The sequence below is a fragment of the Watersipora subatra genome, chromosome 4 (assembly GCF_963576615.1).
Source record: "Watersipora subatra chromosome 4, tzWatSuba1.1, whole genome shotgun sequence".
NCBI lineage: Eukaryota > Metazoa > Bryozoa > Gymnolaemata > Cheilostomatida > Watersiporidae > Watersipora > Watersipora subatra.
This window is the reverse complement of record NC_088711.1, coordinates 50693293-50713439: the sequence shown is the minus strand read 5'-3', so window position 1 is coordinate 50713439 and position 20147 is coordinate 50693293. Positions and strand designations below refer to the sequence as shown.

The window sequence follows — 20147 nt, the reverse complement described above, 5'->3', positions numbered from 1 at the left end:
AAGTAATCTGCATAAACTTCAAGAAAAAACGGCAAAATTGATCGTGGGTAAAACCCCAAAAGAAAAAAATGTCTTTTCTTCTGAGCATTTCAACATCAATCAAGTTTTGCCAATTTTAATCTAAAAAACGTCCTGGCAATAACATCACCTCAAACAACAAACCAATCTCAAGTGATAGAAAAATCTCTATACTTTTTCATGAAAACGTTTTAAACTTTACATTAGAAGCATTTAATTTGAAACAAGCCATTTGTGCTTTTGATTTATATTATAGTTTGTATATGTACATGTATCTACTAATAAATAAGTAAATACATGGACTTGTGACAGTGCTCTGATAACTTGAATGCTCTGATAATTCGAACAATTTTGCTCGGTCCCTTGAAGTTCGAGTTATCCATGTTTGACTGTATTTTACAACTGTCTATTGTTAGTCTGTCTATTGTTCCATCTATTCTACGACTATTCAGAACCGGAAAGCATCGTATTTCAATCTGACAGCGAGCTCTTCTTTACAACATTTTACTCAGTGTCGTATAGCAATTATTAAATTACGCGAAAACAGACCCTAATCCTTGCTAAGGTACTTTTAGTTATTTACCCTTGATAAAACATTCAAAACAAAAACGTTTTCAGCATTTATAGTGTTTGATATAATGAACTTTTTAATGTATTTTATCATTTGAGTATAAAAAAGATATTTATTAGTGAAAAGTGTGTAAAAAGGTAGGTTTTCTTGTATAAATAAACGTAAGTACGAAGCCTTTGTTCTACAAATATTTTCCGATGTAGTGGATGACGGCCCAGTATTTATCGTTTGCCAATGACGGCTACATTTTAATGATTTATATGTTCTCATTTTCTTTTTCTTAAAGTTAAATCATCAATCAAAGCAAACAGATTTGTTTATTATAATGCCGTTCCAACCGATATGATTTTTTTGTTTTGATCTGCCTACTCTCACTCATTCTCACTCAGTTCTCGCACACATCAAGCTCTCACTAGGGTCTCACTCAATTGCCCTCATTTAATATGTACTACTACTACTGTCAGGGGAGAAATTTAAAGAAAATAAGAATTAAATATTTAATAATATTTTTAATTGTTAGCAGTAGTAATAATAATTGTTGATAATATTTGAATTTTTTAAATTTATAATTTCAGAAGTAATGAAAACAGTATCGTTTTTGTGTTTTCTCTGAGTGTAATAATATTATGGTTCTATGGTTCTATGTGTAATGGTTAGCCTCTGGACCTTGAGTTCAATTTCTCCCAAGACAAGTTTTGACCGCAGACAAAGTGGCACTTCTGCCCACAAAAATCCGACTGCTGTTATAAGGCCAAATTGAAATAACAACTCAATCAATGGAGATGGACACTCCTATAATTCTCCTTGCAACTTGTTTTGACAGCAGCTCGTTATTGCAATGATGAGCCTAAGTATCAAAGTTCACAGCAAGTAGTATTGATAGGCCTACTAGTACTTGTAGGCAATTATTGTAATAGACAACAAGAATGCACCAGTGGTTTGTTTTTCAAGTGTCTGTAAATCTATTTCCTTTAGAGGAACAAAAAATAACAGTAATTCTGTCAATGCTACTAGCCAAAGCAAGCAAAAATAACAATACGCTTGTATATATGTAATTGGCCCTATGGGTTATGACCTTTCTAGGTTTAATAGTTACGTGTGTCTGCGAGGCGTGTGGTGACGAGGCGTGTAGTGACGAGGCGTGTAGTGACGAGGCGTGTAGTGACGAGGCGTGTAGGGACGAGGCGTGTAGTGACGAGGCGTGTAGTGACGAGGCGTGTAGTGACGAGGCGTGATATGACGGCTCCTTCTGCTGGCAGGTGGCTGAACGAATTCTATTTTCTCAAGGCTTTGTGGCTTCCTGGCTCTTTGGGTAGATTGTACCTGCTGTATGTTTCCTCCTCAATGGGATGCTCCTCTGCACGCTAGCTGCTGCAGGTTATGGCTTATATTAGCCTCTCTCTGCGCCCTCTTTTGCTGCTTGGCTCGCTGCCAAGTTACTGTCTCTGGCTCGCTGCCAGATGCGCTCTGCCTTTTTCTGGCTCGCTGCCAGTTGCGCTCTGGCTCGCTGCCAGATCCTGTCTATTTGGCTTGCTGCCAGCTTCTCCTTATATGCTTATTCTCGCATAAGTGTCAAATGTCACTGGATTCTTACAACATTTTCGTAATGTATGTTTCTAGTGTCTTCGATGTCAGCCAGCGGTCCTTTCTGACATTTGGTATCTGACGCCTTGACAGTTGACATCTTATGGGATTCCATGACGATGTGATATGCCCGTGAATTAAACTAATAATTTGTACAGGGCTTGTCTTCCATGTCAGCCAGGATTCTATTTTTTGACATTTCATATCTGATGCCTTGACAGTTTTCTAACATTTGATATTTGATGCCCTGACAATTGGCACCTTATGGGATTCCATGACGCTGGGATACATTCATGAAATAAACTAAGTCTATAACTACAAAATTGGCCATAACCCGAAAAACCATCAATAGCTGATTCATATAAAATGGATTTTGCTATAATCTTCATTCTGAGACAGTTATAATAATTTATCTTACATAAAGTAAAAGAGATAATCATATTTCATGCTTTTTTATATTCATTGCATCAATTCTTTTTTTTTAAACATTAAAATTCATGCATAGTTATATTATGATTTTACAAAGTCATATTATCTATAATAAATGATATTATAAGCTATATCTATAAAAGTGTTGTAAATGTTCAATTTTGTTTACGACTGATCGACGGTTCGATGTATGTATGTCCTTGCTTGTGCTTGTTCCTGTAATTGATTAGCGTATGGCTATACATCTTCTTCATGTGTAGTGGTGACATCATATACAGTCGGGCTTGTTAATATCTCTTCATCAATTGTAATGGCTTGACTGCTACTATGTTTGGTACATGGGAGCATAGGGGTAATACATCAATTATTACGCTGTTTGTAGCAGTGGGAGAGGTTGCCGTTAGTCTTAGTTTTTTTGCAAGTTTCCTATGCCGACATTACCTGTCAAACAATTTACTTATAAATTGTTTGACAAGCAATGTAGTGTTGTAGCAAGGCTTCTAATACGGATGCTTTTTCCATACTGCCCTGTCATCACTTCTATCATTGATGCAATCCTATCTCTGCAGTCTGACACGCTGATCTGTCATAGCTTCCAATACTGATGTATTCGTAACTTGGAAAATTATCACGCTTTGGTTTTAGCATTACAATATCCGTGATGCCAATTTCAGCGTGAATGCTGCTTTCTGCAAGCTTTCAAACTTTCAAACTTTCCAATCCTGACACATACTGGCCCTCAGGTGAAGCCAGACCCTGGCTTAATCATTTGCAGGAATCCATTTTGATCATCTCCTATCTATATGCTGTTTGGTTTTTGGTATTTATTCGCCTGTCACAACAATGATCATCATCTCAGTTCATTAAGATTCATTACGTACTTCTGTATTTTGTCTTTGTTTTGGTTAAGTAGGCTCTATAGGCGTGTCGTATTGCAGTTTCTCAATCCTCATTAGATGACTCTCCATCGCATAGCCAATTTGCTTCAGGTTGAAGAATGTCGATCACTCTTCTGTCAATTTTAGGTGGGTCATCCGGGAAATATTTTGCACTCACAATATCATCGTGACAGTCAACCGCATTGGATATACGTATATGTATACTTGCTTATTGTTTTACGTAAGTTGCTTATAATTATTGCCGTCTGCATGTCCTCAATTGTCGATAAGTATCTAGTTGTGTATTTGCTCTAGGATCAAGCTGTAAAGTATTTTATTCTTTTTATAACCTTTTTTTATGTAGTTTTTCTTTAAAATGTATTGATATATGTGTAGAGCTGGATGCTGTAAGCTACTCCAAATCATCCTGTAGCTCATCGTCATAAATATAATCCGTCATCCGTTTTTTCTTTGTACGGCTTTGTAGCTCATACCTTCTGTTTGTTGTTGTCATATTTTTAGGCGTGCTTTTTCCTCCAAGTCTTCCGTAATGTGATTGCATGTCGTTGGACAATTCAGATACATGTATATCGCCATGTATCGCCTTTGTTGCATTGTTGTCTAACACACTTGGGTGCTGTTGGCTCGTCCATGAGAAAAATAGGTGCATTAAGTCCAGGTATCGAGTTGAAAAAGTTTGGCCGTTATTTTTCCTGTTCATCTTTGGCCGCGATAGATAGTGTCTACTTCTTTGTTTGGAAGGCATATTCATTGCTCCCCAACTGTAACACTTCTCGTATATTTGTAGATTCAGCACTTTTACCTCCAGTGTAGAGTCTTTAGACTTACCTGACGTTATCTCGTCAGGTAAGTCCAGTATTAAGTGTGGGTGCGATCTGGGGTCATCTGCTGTGTGACATAGTATGGGATTGTCTGGGTACGCTTTTGCTTTTCCAATCAGGCTGCAAACCAAAATAATAACTGTTGCCAGAGCAATCGGTCCTCCTGCCTCTTTCAAGACGATTGTCAGTCTTCCTGTCATTAGGCTTGGGCTGAGTTGAGCTTTGTGGCTTGGCTTAGTCTTAGTCATATCAATTGCTGCCTTTTTCTTTCTCCTTATTGGCTTCTCTTCTTTCATATCACAAATAGCATTTGTCTCCCTAAGGCAACTAGTGCTTTGAGAATTTTCTTCGTTTTTTGTAATTGTAGGATCACTAGAGGCTGTACATGTTAGTTTCTCGTCCTCTGCGGTGGCCTGTTGGGCATTAGAGCTTTCTCTGATCCATAGTTGTGCCATACGAGTATCCAAGCTGCTAAGAACGTGTGGTTGTACTAGTAGTTCCCTTATGTATCCTTTGGGTATCCAGGTTGCTGTTCTGGCCTTTGCTTGCATCGTTTGCGTTTCCTTGCTCGTTTTTTTCAGATCGCTTTGATTGGTTTTCGAGGGTGTTGATTTGTGCTATTGTATCATCTGTTGTCCAACATACTTCTCTCTCGCCTTTCTTTATGTCCTTGAAGTTCTCTTCTCTTGTAATATTTTGATGTTGCAGTTTTTGGTTACACTGTACATCGTTTTGCCTCTGAGCTGGGATATTTTCTTGATTCAGTATATCTTCCCTGTCTATCTCTAGTTGTGCCAGCTCTGCTTCATATACTCAATTCCAATTCTCTTCATCAGTATTGTAATTGCTCGTCCATGTTAATAAGTTGTACCATTATTCATTGGTTGTTGTTTGTATTGCATTGGGCTCTGTATCTAGGATAATGGCTTTATTATCTGCAAACCACTTGATATATTCTCGCAGTTGTTCATCTAGTTCACGCTCCTCTGTATGTTCACTGTTGTCATCAATGCGGTTTTCTTCTATGTCTAGCTGCTGCTCTATCTGTAGCTGAGGGGTTGTCTGTTCTTTCTGTGGCTGAAGAGTTGTCTGCTCTCTCTGTGGCTGAAGAGTGGTCTGTTCTACCTGTGGCTGAAGAGTTGTCTGCTCTCTATGTTGCTGAAAAGTGGTCTGTTCTATCTGTGGCTGAAAAGTTTTCTGCTCTTGTTCAGTTGCAGCACAATCAAGCTTCTCCTCTACATGAGCTGTTGGTGTAGGTAGGTTTGGGTGTAGATTGTTTACCACTCCTGTCTTATTAGTGTTTTGACCTTTATGACTATTGAGAGTGTTGACAGCCCTCGGCTGGTTTTTGGTATCTCGAAAGCGCACCATGCGATTTTGTTGGGCCATTTGTCTTTCTGGTGTAGAGTTGGCTGCTCTCCTACAAAAGTAGTATTGATGACCAATGCCATTGCAGTTTCTGCATATGGGTCTGCCATCCATTGTGAACTCTTGACCCACATGCTGGCGATGATGTTCTCTTGCTGTTTGCATCTGGTTCTGTCTCCATGATTGTCCTTGAGGCGCTCTTGAAAAGTTGTTATTTCTTTTATTTCTCCAACGATTATCAATTCTTCTGCCTGAGTAATATTGTGCTTGGCTGTTTCTATGATTGCCGTGAAATTGTCTACCCATTGGTTTATTCCATCTTCTTCTATCTCACCAGTTTGAGTTAGTTGTTGCATTACCACCGTAATTTCTATCTTGCCGGAACCAGTTGTTATTATTATCATGCCAACGTCTGCTCTCTGCTACTCTCTCAGCTTCTCTTAGCTCCAGGTTTTTCAGGCTGTGCTTCATTGCCTCCATCTGTTCTTCCAGTCCTATGTCACGATTTACTGCACTAATATTTGCGTGTGCTGACTCATTAAGTAGAATAGCATTTGTCTTTTCCATCCTTTGTGCTGCTTTGAAGGCACTGTCTGCTGTAGTAATGCTGGGATTGTTTAGCAAGCCTCTCTTGAAGGTCACTGGCAGGCCTCTGACAAATGACGATAATATTATTTGTTCTAGCGCATCAGCAGTCATTGTGGGAAACAGTCTTTTAGCCATAGTCGTGATGCTTGCGTAGTAGGCCTACTTGCCAACACTTTCAGACTCCTGTTTTACTCTGTTGTTTAGGTCTACTGTATTAGCTATTCCATCTGTCACTGCAAATTTTTCAGTGAGTTCAGATGTGAGTATGTTATAATCTTCTTTAATGGTTGGATTTCTGGCTATTATATTGCGATAAGTAATGAGAGCGCCTTCGGTGAGATATAGTGGGAGTATTTTTCCCCAATTTTCTCGCGGAATACTTAAGGCTTGGCAGTTCAGCTCATAATTGTCTTTCCATTCACTGAAAGTGATTTCTGCTGAGGGTCCATTTGAGAACTTTTCTACTTCAGGTAGTCTTGTAGCTACATTTATTATATTTGTAGTTTGCCCATCTGCTCGTGTCATAATTTGTTTTGCCGGGGGTCCATGCAGTCGCTTGGTAGGTAGTCCTTGTGTTTGTTTGTCTAAGTCGAAGGCCATTTTTGACCAGACTGGCGGATCTGTATGTGTACTCATTCGATTAGTCTCTAATGTATATTTGGTAATTTTCTAGTGATGGTGGTTGGTAGGTTTAGTTGTTTTTCTTACATCCCTTTGGCATGTTCTCCATCTGGTATTGACGCAATTTCTATGATTAATTCCTCTAAATTTAAAATTTCTAAATTGCTTTTGACATTTTCTAACTATTGGATCTTTCGATGCCTTTAGGCGTTGTCTTGCTGCTTGCATGTATTATATGCTTATCCCATGGTCTGGCTGCCTTTCCTGTTGGTATGTTATATTCCCAATATCTCCACACAACATTGTTGTGCAACGAAAACTGAATATTTTATATTTGTTGCTATTTTAAGAAAAGACAAGACTTGTTTTTAATGAATGTTGATAACTAAGGTGTGTTATCAGCTAAAAGATTTATTTCAACAATTGTTAACTTTTCTTTTAAATTATTAATTTAAGGTCACTACAACAGCTTTACGTCTGCCTTTTTTGGACCATCATTTCCTAACCGCCATATCTTTTTTGTCAGATCGACAAACCTTTTCTCGTGTCTTGTCCGCCTCCTTGTTTGCTCAACGCATGTTCAATACACGTGTCAGTCTTGTTTTTCCTTCAAACTGATCTCATTAATCATCGTTACTCTCATATTTAAATCTTAAGCATTCTCAGCTCTGCCAGAACAAATTTAATCCACTAAAACTGCTCAAAACAATACTTTGAGTAATAATAGAACTACGACTTCTACTTACATCATAGAATGTATCAATTGTTGACAACTCCAATAATACAATCTGAATTTGGCTAGACTTACTGTAGTTTATGAGCCTAAAGCCAAACTCAAGTATTATCTGCTACCCAAAGAAACCTTCTGTCATTTTGTTATTTTTACAATGATTGACTGTCATAACTGTTACATTTAGTCAACTATATACTATATTGTAGTAGTAAGTTTCTACTTGCAGAGGCTGGTGAGAATGACGTGTGATGATGCAAGAACAGTGATAAATGCCGTAAGCGTACACAATGATGAACTGATTGTCCATGACTGCATCAAAAGGTTAGTACATCATGATCCCTGATGTCATATCTTTATGCTTTCTTTTTAGTTCCCTTCCTTCTTGAAACTAGCTAGACAGTTAAATATCTTGACATCTACTTCCTTAAATAAAAAGGTTTTTGATAAAGGACATACATGAATGTATTCGTTTAAACTTCTTAGTAGGTATATTTGCTATAAGCAGTGGGTTGACCTAGAAGTTGTCTTCTAATGGGTAGATAATGATTCACTAAATTACTGACAAGTACGTACTTTCCATTGTGTATGCAAGAAGTAACTGCATGATACCTGTAGACAGTAATGCCAATTGTTCACAGAGCACTGGTTGACTGCAACACCGAACTTGGAAAAGAATTCATATTGAGCTCCTTTCCTTATGAAGAGGATAAAGTGAAGGCTTTGAGAATATTGGCTACAGTAAGAAATACTTTTGAATCATCATTAGTTTTACCTGCTCTACCAAATTTAGGTTATAACTGTTGACTGAGTCTACAGTAAAATTGCTGCAACTAAAAATAGCTACAATAAGGTAGTAAGATAAACTCTACAAGTTTGAAATACTAATTGCTATTTTCACCTGTGGTACATGGTGCTTTGGCTATAATAGTGTATACTGAATTGGCTTTTTTGTGCAAATTTATTTGTTTTATACAGGTGCGTTATGATGTTCACGATGTCATGGCAGCTGGGGGTCATCAAGGATATGCTGCAGTTGGAGGACTATTCACCCAATCACGACCATTGGAAGCTCACCTATTCGGACCAATTCCTGAACAATTGCAAAGAGCTGCGGTAAGCACGCCTAGTTTGATGTTGAGAAGATGTAGAACCATGGCTATACATATTTAATATGCTTTCCAGTAACTATAAATTTTATTTGATGGCTTAGGAACAATGTTTTAAAGCATCACGTTAGACAACAACTTGACTTTTAAAAAACACATCCAAAGTCTCATCAAAAAACTTAATTACATATTACTAATATTACGTTTCATTCGCCCCTACCTAGACAAATCAACCATGATCAATTTGTACTACAGTTTTTTCTATTCTCTTTTAATTTATGGAATCGAGTTTTGGGGCCACGGCAACAAAACTGATTTAAACAAACTTTTAATCATGCAAAAAAAGGCAATCAGAATAATACTCAATTTTAAACCAAATCAAACAGTTTCCAAAAATTTTAAAATTTTAAAAATAATGCCAATTGAAATTTTATTCCAGTATCGCCTGCTAATGTTTTTAACAAATTCTTTCCCCATGGAAGAGTTGCAAGATTTTATGATAGATCATTGTCAAGATACCCGTTTAAAAAGTAAAAATCAATTAAAGTTGAAAAAGTGTTTGTCTTCTAAGGGACAGAGATCGATATTTTTTAGTGCAATGAAATTATATAATAAATTTTTGAGTGATTGTGCGGGCTCTGCTCCGGGTCAGCTGAAGGCGAAGTTGGTAGAGCGCCTGTGGGCGTCCTGGGACTGTCCTTCCTGACTCTGGTGCTCCGGAGTGTGCGCTTATCGCTGATTCTGTTTCTTTTCCTACTGCTTGCTGGGGCTGCCTTGACTCTAGCCTCTGGCTATCTGGCATGTCCTATTGCTACTCTGTGTATTTTTTTACTCATATTGTCATGTTATTATTACGCAATAAAAATCAAATCAAAATCAAAATTGATATTACATAGTAGACATCGTTGGCAGTCTTGTGCACCATGAGAGATTGACATGAGTGACCAGTACGTGCGTAAGAACCTCGTAAAGTGGTAAGGCAGTGCAGTGGCTAGCGCCAGTCTGCAAAACGGAGGATGTGAGTTCAATTCTCAGATGAGATAACTGTTTTTGCTAACGTTGTTATCGTGGCTCCAGACGGACGAACAAATAGTTACAGCTCTTATTATAGTAAAGACTATACAACAGCTTATGAACAGTGACAGCTGATGTAGTTGCCTGCTGTGATGTAGTTAGCCTGGCACATCGCCAATGGCTAACTTGAGTAAGCAAGTACTTTGAGTACTTGCTAATAAGAGCCGTGAGAGCAAGCATAAAATCACACTGCACCACGCAAAGTGGTATACAAATTTTCACTCACAGAGCGCCATAGTGTACATCGCGCAATAAATCCATCAATGCTTAATCGGTAAGATATTTGCCTAGTGAACGGGAGGTTCTGAGATCAAATCCTCTGCGATATAGATTCTGGATTTTATTTTAAAAGCTATAGCTAGACAAACCAGAGTACACACAAACACACAAACTTTAAGATTTATATATATATATATATATATATATTATATATGAGTTTTTAGGGACATGGTGAAATTAAGATACCAAAGACTGCCCAGCCTGGAGTTGTACCATCGGTGTACACCGGACATCCTTCATACGCTTATCCCCAAGATAAGACATACGCTGAGGTCAGAGGTTACCCGGAGACAGAAGGTTATCCACAGGAGACAGATATTTTTCTTTTTTTTTCTTTGGAGAATAAACCTTCCTGCCTGGAAAAAGATGAATAAATTGTTGTAAATTGATGTTGGAGGTATGTGCTCTCCTTAACTTATAGTGAAACTAGTGAATATTTTACTAGTTTTACTATAAGTTAAGGGGAATTGCTGTAAGCTGTTTTATATTACTGGCAATGCATGGTAATATAAAACAGCTTACAAACAGTGGCAGGGAATGTAATTGGCATTCGCTAATTTGAGTAAACTAGCATATGCATTGCTAAACTTCCTAATAAGAGCAAGCTTTAGTGATGTTGCGCGTAACACAGCATTGTTATGCCTTGCTATGCAGAGCCTTTCAACACTGGGCATAGCATTTCAACCCTGTGCATATTACGCACAGCATTTTTATGCGTATTTTAACTCGAATAATAGCTACATGTATCTGCTCAATGAACCAATTGTATCCCGCGCGGCTTATTGATTACGTTAGTCTCCATGTGGATGGGAAGTTCTGAGATCAAAGCTGCTGCCATGCAGATTTTTATTTCTAGACTTTAATTGCTATAACTGTACACAGGAAAAACAAAAGACCAACAAACACTGAGATTTATATACATGTTTGTATAGATTATCACATCCATGGACCATAAATCGAGTGAAAGTGATAAGAAAAAGGAAAAATTTGTTGCTACAAACCATTAAAAATACAGTTACGTTACAGCCAACAAATGAATGTTTGGTCTAGTTTTTCCTTTTTGAAAGGGCAAAGGGGTGGGTTTATAAAGATCTTAGAGCGGAAAAGACAAATTACTTGTATTTTACTGTTCGTATGACATAAACTTTTCTAGAACAGATTATGCATGTTGTAGGAGTGCCTACTATACAATACACCATCGAGTTACGGCGTCCCTGTTTTATGGTTTTATCGACTTACGATGCAAAACAAGGTGTGTTTTTTTTGTCCTCTCCTTATGGCATTTGTTTCGCCATATAACATTAACACAAATGTGTCTCAAAACTTTAATTTAGCGGTTGGTATGTTGCATACGTTAGAGTCACAAAGATGCCGATCTGTTATTTGCCGAATTACCTCCCGCAACGCCTGAAAGAGATACAAATCTTGCTTTCCCTCTCTCAGTTTAGCATTCTCCGTGTTTCGTAAAACAATAAATTAGGACGATAACGAATTAAAGTTTAGTAAAATATTTACTAAAACTTAGCTTCAAGTGTGTTTAGTAATCTAAATTCATTTAAGTTAGATTCAAAGTTTATGGTATACATCGGTCTCAAATTTAAGAATTTCATTCGATTTGTATTATACATAGTACTGCTACATTTTATTGCAGACCATAACCACTAAATTGGTTGCTGTGGACTATAGGTACTAAGGTTTATAAACTATTCTGTTCCTAATTTTAATATGTATAGTACATATATACAATTTTGATATTTTTTTGCCAAGAGGTGTTTGCATTAAATAATTTCTATGTATTTTTATATACCTCTATCTGTCATATCGCCTTACGATGCCAACACTGGAACAAATTAATGCTGCATGACGGAGGTTCACTGTAATAACAACATGAAGGTATTACAAATGAGACTAATATTTCATTTCTTTAGCAACACCTCGGCACAAGACCAGTATTCCATCGTTCTTTTTTATGTCATCACCCTGTTTGCACATGCGTTCGTCCACGAAAAAGCCGCCATCTTTGTATAAAACGATCGTCATTCTCTTGATTAATAGGATTTTTCGGTGTTGCTTCGATACTAAAATAAAAAACTGCAAACAAAAGCATTGTTTGCAATTATTAATTGCAAAAGTTTCATGTTTTTAACGATAAAAGTTGTCCATAAAGATGGCAGACAAAGATAGATTGACATCACCAAAAAATGAAGTATTGGTGGTAAATTTAACCTAAGCCGCTGCCTAAAATCCACTCACTTGCATTGAATAGTTTTACACACAGAGAATTGCTGTGTTAATTAACAGAAAACTAAATAATGTAAGCTTGTTATTAATAAAATTGCATACAAAGGACTCAGTTGTCACAAAACCAAATTTCTCAAAGCTCTAAAATATTAAATGAAGACACAAAATATAAAACCATAACTGTCGCGTAGAACTTTTATTGTATTTACTAGGTAAATCAGACACGCTGATTCCAATTTTGTACTCAAAATAAAGACTATAGTTCACTAACTTTCAGAGTAATGAAGGCTTTTTTACAGCGTTTTGATATCGGTCTAAAAAACAAAACGATCGGCACAACAAGCTCAGCCCATAAATACGTGACGTAACTTAGCGTTTTAGGAACAGAAGTTACGTAGGGATGTTTAGATCGATTTAGAATAATAGAGATGGGTGTTTTAAATTCCATTAATATCTAAATTCAGCCTTAAAAATAATTTGTCTTTTTCTGAAAGCTAGATAAGCTATTTAACATTGCATATTTAAAAAAACGGGATAACAACGCTAGCTTGTGATAAAAATGCGCTTTTTGAGCTCATTTTTCTCAACGTTCAGCCTATTTAAACATCATGTAACAAGCTACAAGCAATTTTAAACAGTTATATACCTTTCATAAAAAACAGAGATTATTTTACAGGCTGGATTTAGATAATAATGAGTTTTAAGACACCCATCTCTATTATTCTAAATCCGACGAAACATTCCTAACTTCCGTTCCTGAAAAAGCTAGGTTTCGTCACCTATTTATGGGCGGAGCTTGTAATGCCAATTGTGTTGTTTTCGAAATGGATATTGAAACGCTTTAAAAAAGCCTAAATGACATTGAAGATTAGTGAACCAATCTTTATTTTAAGTACAAAATCGGGATCAGCGTGGCTAATTTATCTGGAAATTATGATAAAAGTTGCATGTGACAGTTATGGTTTAAGTAACAGTATTAAATGACCATGCAAAAATGCCAAGTTCGAATGTGGAGGATCTACATTCATCAGAAGCAAGTTTTATTCTGTTCTTATATATGTCTTTCCAAGGTACACTGCTTGCCGCTCTGATTATTCTGAGACTACGCATGCCTTCAAAGTAGTGCTCTAAGTGAACCAGCTGTAACAGGTCAGCAAGGTTGTAACTTATATTTCAAGCTTTTACAGGTTTACTGTGCAAGAATACAAGCGGCTTGTGTTTGTTTATGAGTCAAACGGAAAATACACATAAAAGCGTTTGACCAGCGAACTTGTTTGTTTTTAAATGATTTCAATGAGCAGGAGATCTACAAAGAGTATGAAAATTTTACTTTCACGCTTGTTCTTCTTTTAACACATTTACTAGCAAGTCATAGAAGGGTAAGGGTAAGCAATAAGATGTCACAACAGAAAAAAACTCGTTATTGTGCCTGATTTTAAACTTTCACAGAAACTGTGACCAGTTCAATTTATATTTTCAAACAGTTCTTTAATGAGTCAATGACCAAGCTAGTTTAAACTTCTCTGCATAGCCTATAGGAAATAGGGCCTAAGTGTGCCTACAAAAAATGTCTCATAATTCGACAAAAAGCATCAGAATTATAGTTCATGTGTATTGCGCAGTTCCTAAAAATTAAAGTCTGTTGTGAAAGCTGATTGGGTTCATAAACCAGCAGTCTATTTAGGATAATCAATTTCAACAGCTTAAATGCTAAAATCTGACAGACAGATAACCCAGAGTTACGCCACAATCTACACCATTTCCAACCCCCACGAGCTTCCCATCTCTGCTCCTAATTGTGAACTTGTTCAAAAGTTAGTACATTCTGGAAACTGTCAGACATTTATATTTAGATAAAGGATTAAACGATTTTGTATAAATTAAATTTATACAAATGGTAAATACAAGTACTAAGAAGCTACCGTTAGCAAGCAAATACCAAATTTCATATGAGTTAGCTGATTCTCATCAGAATTTTAAAAGTCATTCGATCATTGGGTGAGCAATAATAAAAAGCAAACATTAGAGAATAGAGAAAGCATAATATTATTATGCTTTATTGTTCATCTTGAGGTGTTGACTGATGCTCTAAAAAAAGAATCAAGGAGATTGACCAACCAGAAGCTGAGATATAGCCAGCCAAACACAGGTCTACCAAAAAACAAAATTGTTTTGGTAATCATCAATATATGACGTATGAAATCGACTTGTGTGCCATTGGTCAATTAAGCCAACTAATGCGCTCTCCTATAACAATCACAGCGTTTTAATTGGTTTAATCCCTAGAAGTATAGAACAATCAAATTGGGCCTAACAATCATCGTTCCTAGAATTCCAAACCAGTCCCTCTGACGTGTAGATTAGTTTTAGCATAAAATAATTACACGCATCTATTATTTCGCAACATTTCGCTATCTTGCTAGTTCAGCTCAGTTTTGTTGTTCTCCTACTTAGCTTCCCTATTCAGACTCATCTTTAGCGTTGTTCAGATTTTGTAACTATAGCTAATAAATAGAATCAATTAAATCAATCATCAATCTCGGTTATCATTTGGAATTTTCTACAAATTATATTAGTTACATCATTTATTCTATACGCAGTTATATTATTATTTTGTATAATATGCATTATGAATATTATATAAATCATAAAAAATAATCATAGATAAGATAATAGATCAATAGAAAAATCAAAGCAAAGGTTATCGTTTTCTTTTCTTATAGCAAGAGCAGCACGGTCAAGTTAGTCTTTATAAGATAATGGCTGTAGTGAACTTCCAGTCTGTTAATAGTGACGATGATCATGAAAATCAACTGAAACTGAATGCTGCAGTAGATACACAGTAGAAGAATGCTGCAGTAGATACACAGTAGAAGAATGCTGCAGTAGATACACAGTAGAAGAATGCTGCAGTAGATACACAGTAGAAAAATGATGAAGGAACAAAAAGTCCCATTCCTATTTCTTATTGTAAACAAACTGCAACTCGCGGATATCGCATATAGACTATACACGCGCCGTTCGTTGAACAGATGATCTTCGGAGCATATCCGTGGAGATCGAGATAAAATTTGAAGCACAATAGTCAAAATCTGCTCTTCTGCTTTAAAAAATCATGGCGAGGAGTTGTGGGCAAATGCCTTCACCACCCAATGTTTGGATGATTTTCCTGAGAAACCAGAGCTAATATGTAAATTATTTACTATCGCGAGAAGCGTTTCACATCTTGTGGCCAAAACAATCATTATACATAACGGCGGTAAGGGTGCGCAACTCCGGCACATGACCATTAAGTCGATTATATACCTCACAGTTTTCGGGATTTTCGAACGGTTGTCCTCCGAATCTTTATTAGGTAGACCTGTGTTTGGCTGTCTATATCTCAGCTTCTAGTGGGTCAATCTTCTTGATTCTTTTTTTAGAACATCAGTCAACACCTCAAGATAACTAATAAAGCATAATAATATTATGCTTTCTCTATTCTTTAAACTAAGAGCAATATAACTAATAACTGCTGATGATAGCTACTAATTAGGCTTGTCATAGGCATGCAACCGCATAAGCGTATGGATACACAATAAGCAGCTTTTAACCATACCGCATTCTTGACACCTATGAAGGGCACTGCATTCTTTATTAAATAGCTTGCGATAAGCATTCGGTAAAATTGCTAACTCAAAACAAATCTAACGGTAATATGTGTAGTACTCCGGTTGAAAGGTGGTTAAATCCGCGCCGATTAGTCTGAGTATGGCCTCGCGCGAAAAACCATTAGACAGTATTATATGTTTTTAAAAGACCGTCTGCCTAGTTACGAACAAGCCCAAATACATTTCTGAAGCGGCCTGTAGCTAAGATCTATCTAAGCACCGCGTTACACATAGGGTACTGAAATGGAATGTTTTGCTCTAGTTTTGCTAGAGCAAAATATTTTTCCACTGTCTGTTGCTAGTCTGTCTATTGTTCCATCTATTCTACGACTACTCAGAACCGTAAAACAATGCATTTCAAGTTGACAGCGAGCTCTTCTTTACAATATTTTACTCAGTGTCGTATAGGAACTACGCGCCACTGATTTTACTAGTTTTTTTAATTTAAAGTGTCGATCTGCCGTTAGGAGAGTCGGTCTAATCGCCCTGTATTTTGTGAGATACTCAAGCCGAAGGATTTTTTATGAAGCTGTCATTATAGGTACCTACATGTACATACATACAGACACAGTTACAAGTGTTTAAGATAAACTTCAATGAGATATTTGTGACCCAGGCAGTCAGAATGTACAATCGTGCTAAAACAACATTTTTGAGTTATTTACAGATTCAAAATCACCAATATCTGAGGATTTTAATGCAATTTAAATCTTTTAAATTGGATTATATATGCCCAGGTTATGCAAGATTTAGTAGAGAAGGTCTCACGATGAACTAAAACTGTTGTTTTGAGTTTAGGCAGGATAAGGTTGCCGATTCATGAATCGTAAATCATGGTATTTGTTTACAAATCAAAATGCCATAGCAACAGACCACTTAATCTCAACCTATATTGATGAAACCTGGCATTCTACACATTAAAACCCTGAAAAAAATGATGGTCACATTTTTATTTAAATTTGATTGACGGTTGACCTTCCAAAGGTCAGGGTAAGGTCAGCAATATATGTGGCTAAAAGCTCACCTTCCTGGAGATTTACATTAAAAGGGTATGCTTCAAACTGGGCACTTCTCATCAAGCTATATTGCTATGACTGCATATAATGACAATCCAACGACTTATCAAAATGTTGGAAGTGTTTTCAAAATTGTCCATCTATACAGAAGGTCATGGTAAGGTCAACGAAAGGTGACCACAGAGGGCATCAAGATGCGGAAATATCAACCCAACTCATCAAGTGACCATTCAATCTAGAGCTATTTTTTATGTAGTTTAACACTAACACATTGTAACACAGAGTACACTGCAGAGATTTATTGTAGCCCATTCAACGGGTTTGCTTGTTATATTAGTGGCAGTTTGTCCCAACACAACCATATCAAATGTGTCCTTCGGTAATCCTTGATACACAGTTCTAACGAGGCTTATTTGTTTAGATGACATTAAACTAGTGCAGAATTTCTTAAATTTGCATCCACTTATTAGTTTGATATCAACAGCTATAATGGGAAAGTTATCAGCAGTGATCGGCTTGTAATAAAAAAAAAAATGGATGATAAGTACGACACCGAGTTTCCACCATTGTCGTCGCAGAACAAAACCCTTAAAACGGAAATGATAGCCCTAAAAAGGGCTGAGGTGGTTGGTGAGACTACTGGCACTCAAAAATCGATTTTGACTGGTAGCCTGAGAGGGTCACTGTCGTCCCCGATAGGATCTACCGATGGGCGAATGGTCTTGGACCCCACTTCATGCTTGTAAAGGCGAATGAGCTGTCAATCAGTGTGTACCCGTAATTGTAGACGTCAGAATGCGCAAGAGCTGATGACGTCTTTTCTAAGCCTATAATCCGGCAGCTTCAAATTGCTAACTCAACGGATCTATATTACGTTCATCGCAATTCAGACAAATTTGAATAGTCATTTATAAGGCGCACGCTTAACACTTGTTCAATGTAGAGTGTATGTATGTGTGATACTAGCAATTTTTTTTATGTTAACCATTTATTACCATATTGTTCTAAGATTTGCATGTTACTATACAAACACAAAAAAAATTATTAATACTCGTATTGCGTGGTTAGTTAGTGACAAATGTTATCGTTTTTGTATTCGAAATATGCTATTGTGGAATTGGTTGACCTGATTACTGTGCAGCCAATCAATTTGTGGATTTTTCTTGGGATTGCTATATAACCTGCCGGTTTGATCATTGTTGGTTGTGTTACTGCTTGGTACTGAGAGATATAACACCAATAAAGATACTGCGTTCTTTATAATAAGCTCTGTTTGATTTTCAAAAGCAAATAGGGTATAAAATTCTTGTCACTGTTTCTGCCTTTAGCATTGTGATATTAGCCAGCGTATCATAGCTGCTTTCACTATAAATGCTATTGACCGAACATCAAGAATTATTGCGCTTGGCTTGCTAGGGTGTACAATTGAGAGAAGTCACCATCGAGTCTGTTTATCGGCTCACCATCGAGTCTGTTTATCGGCTCACCCGCGAGTCTGTTTATCGGCTCACCATCGAGTCTGTTTATCGGCTCACCATCGAGTCTGTTTATCGGCTCACCATCGAGTCTGTTTATCGGCTCACCATCGAGTCTGTTTATCGGCTCACCATCGAGTCTGTTTATCGGCTCACCATCGAGTCTGTTTATCGGCTCACCTTCGAGTCTGTTTATCGGCTCACCATCGAGTCTGTTTATCGGCTCACCATCGAGTCTGTTTATCGGCTCACCATCGAGTCTGTTTATCGGCTCACCCGCGAGTCTGTTTATCGGCTCACCCGCGAGTCTGTTTATCGGCTCACTCTCGAGTCTGTTTATCGGCTCACCCACAAGTCTGTTTATTGACTCATCAAGTTGTGGAACTCGCTCTTGAGTTGGGAGTTGTCTATCCTTGTCGAGTAGAATTTACTTCACTGGTGGCAGCAGTGGGATATTTCTGCTAGAGCAATCTAGACGAACCCAGAATGCCTACACGCACTCGACGACAGAGGTTAGAAAAGGAAAGGTTAGAGAAAGAGAGGCTAGAAATGGAACGGGGGTGTCATGACCATTACAGTGGTGATGAGGAAGAAATAGGGCGGCCACACATGAAGGCAACTGTCCCACCACATCATCCAATCCCCGCACCCACATTTGATGGAACAGAAGATGTAGACACATTCATCACTAGCTATGAAGCCATTGCTAAACATAATAGATGGAGTGATGCTGAGAAGAAGCTACGTCTTCGGCTATCCCTAAAGGGCCCTGCTACAATGGGAACTAATGGCGACTCATGTGAGGAAGTGTACGATAAGCTACAATCGCAGTATGGACTCACTACAGATATGGCAAATACTCTTTTGCGGGGGTTGAAGTTAAAACCTAAAGAAAGCGTTCATAAATTTGGGGAAAAAGTAATGACATTGGTGAAAAAGGCGTACCCAAATTTAACGACTGATCAACAGGATCAACAAGCGAAACAGGAAGTTCTGTGTGCAGTGTCAACAATGCCACAATTGGCATGGACATTACGGTTGTCACCACCAAGTTCTCTCGCAGAGGCAGTCGATATCATCCATAAATATCGCTCAATGACAACTGCCGATGTAGGGATCCACCGGTTAGAGACAGAGGACGTCCAAGACCTAAAGAAGCAAATAGAGCTGCAGGCTGAAGAGTTTCGCAACTCTCAAAAGGAAATGCTGGATAAATTTGCTTCCATGCAAATGGAACTAACCCAGAAATTGGTGGAATCACAAAGACAGTTGGCAACCTCTCAGCGAGAGCTGTTAAATGGACTGGCGGCTAACCGGAGGCCTCGAACCACCAAGGACATACGCTGCTACAATTGCCAGGGTTTAGGACATATTTCTCGTGACTGCAGACAAAAGAAGGCGGGAAACGAATCAGTTCAGCAGTCATAGGCCCCGGACAAGCTGAACCAAACCTAAGGGGTGACACACTAGTTAGTTTCTGTCAACCTTCCGAGGCCACATCGTATTATGTTCGGGCTCAGGTAGGAAAGACAAAATTTACGCTTCTTCTCGATAGTGGTTGTTCCCGTTCCATAATTCCTAAAAGAGTCCTACAACAGCTACCTCCGTCGTCCTTCACCCACCCCCTACCTGTTGAAGGCCAGGGTGTGCTTGCAGATGGCCAACGAATTCCAT

General features: G+C 37.7%; 2 protein-coding genes across 2 annotated transcripts in view; both read left to right on the top strand.

The window, feature by feature from the left end:
* Positions 1-2884: 2884 nt before the first annotated feature.
* Positions 2885-20147, top strand: part of LOC137394328 (uncharacterized) — a 481712-nt gene continuing 464449 nt past the window's right edge. The window contains exons 1-2 of the mRNA XM_068081046.1: positions 2885-3345; positions 3628-3721. Coding sequence (XP_067937147.1) covers positions 3698-3721 — 24 coding nt within the window. The 5' untranslated portion in view covers positions 2885-3345; positions 3628-3697. The remainder of the gene's footprint in view (positions 3346-3627; positions 3722-20147) is intronic.
* On the top strand, positions 7146-10465 carry LOC137393018 (uncharacterized). The gene is made up of 5 exons (XM_068079399.1): positions 7146-7169; positions 7859-7953; positions 8271-8370; positions 8608-8745; positions 10256-10465. Exons 1-5 carry the CDS (start codon positions 7146-7148, stop codon positions 10463-10465), a joined length of 567 nt encoding a protein of 188 aa, XP_067935500.1.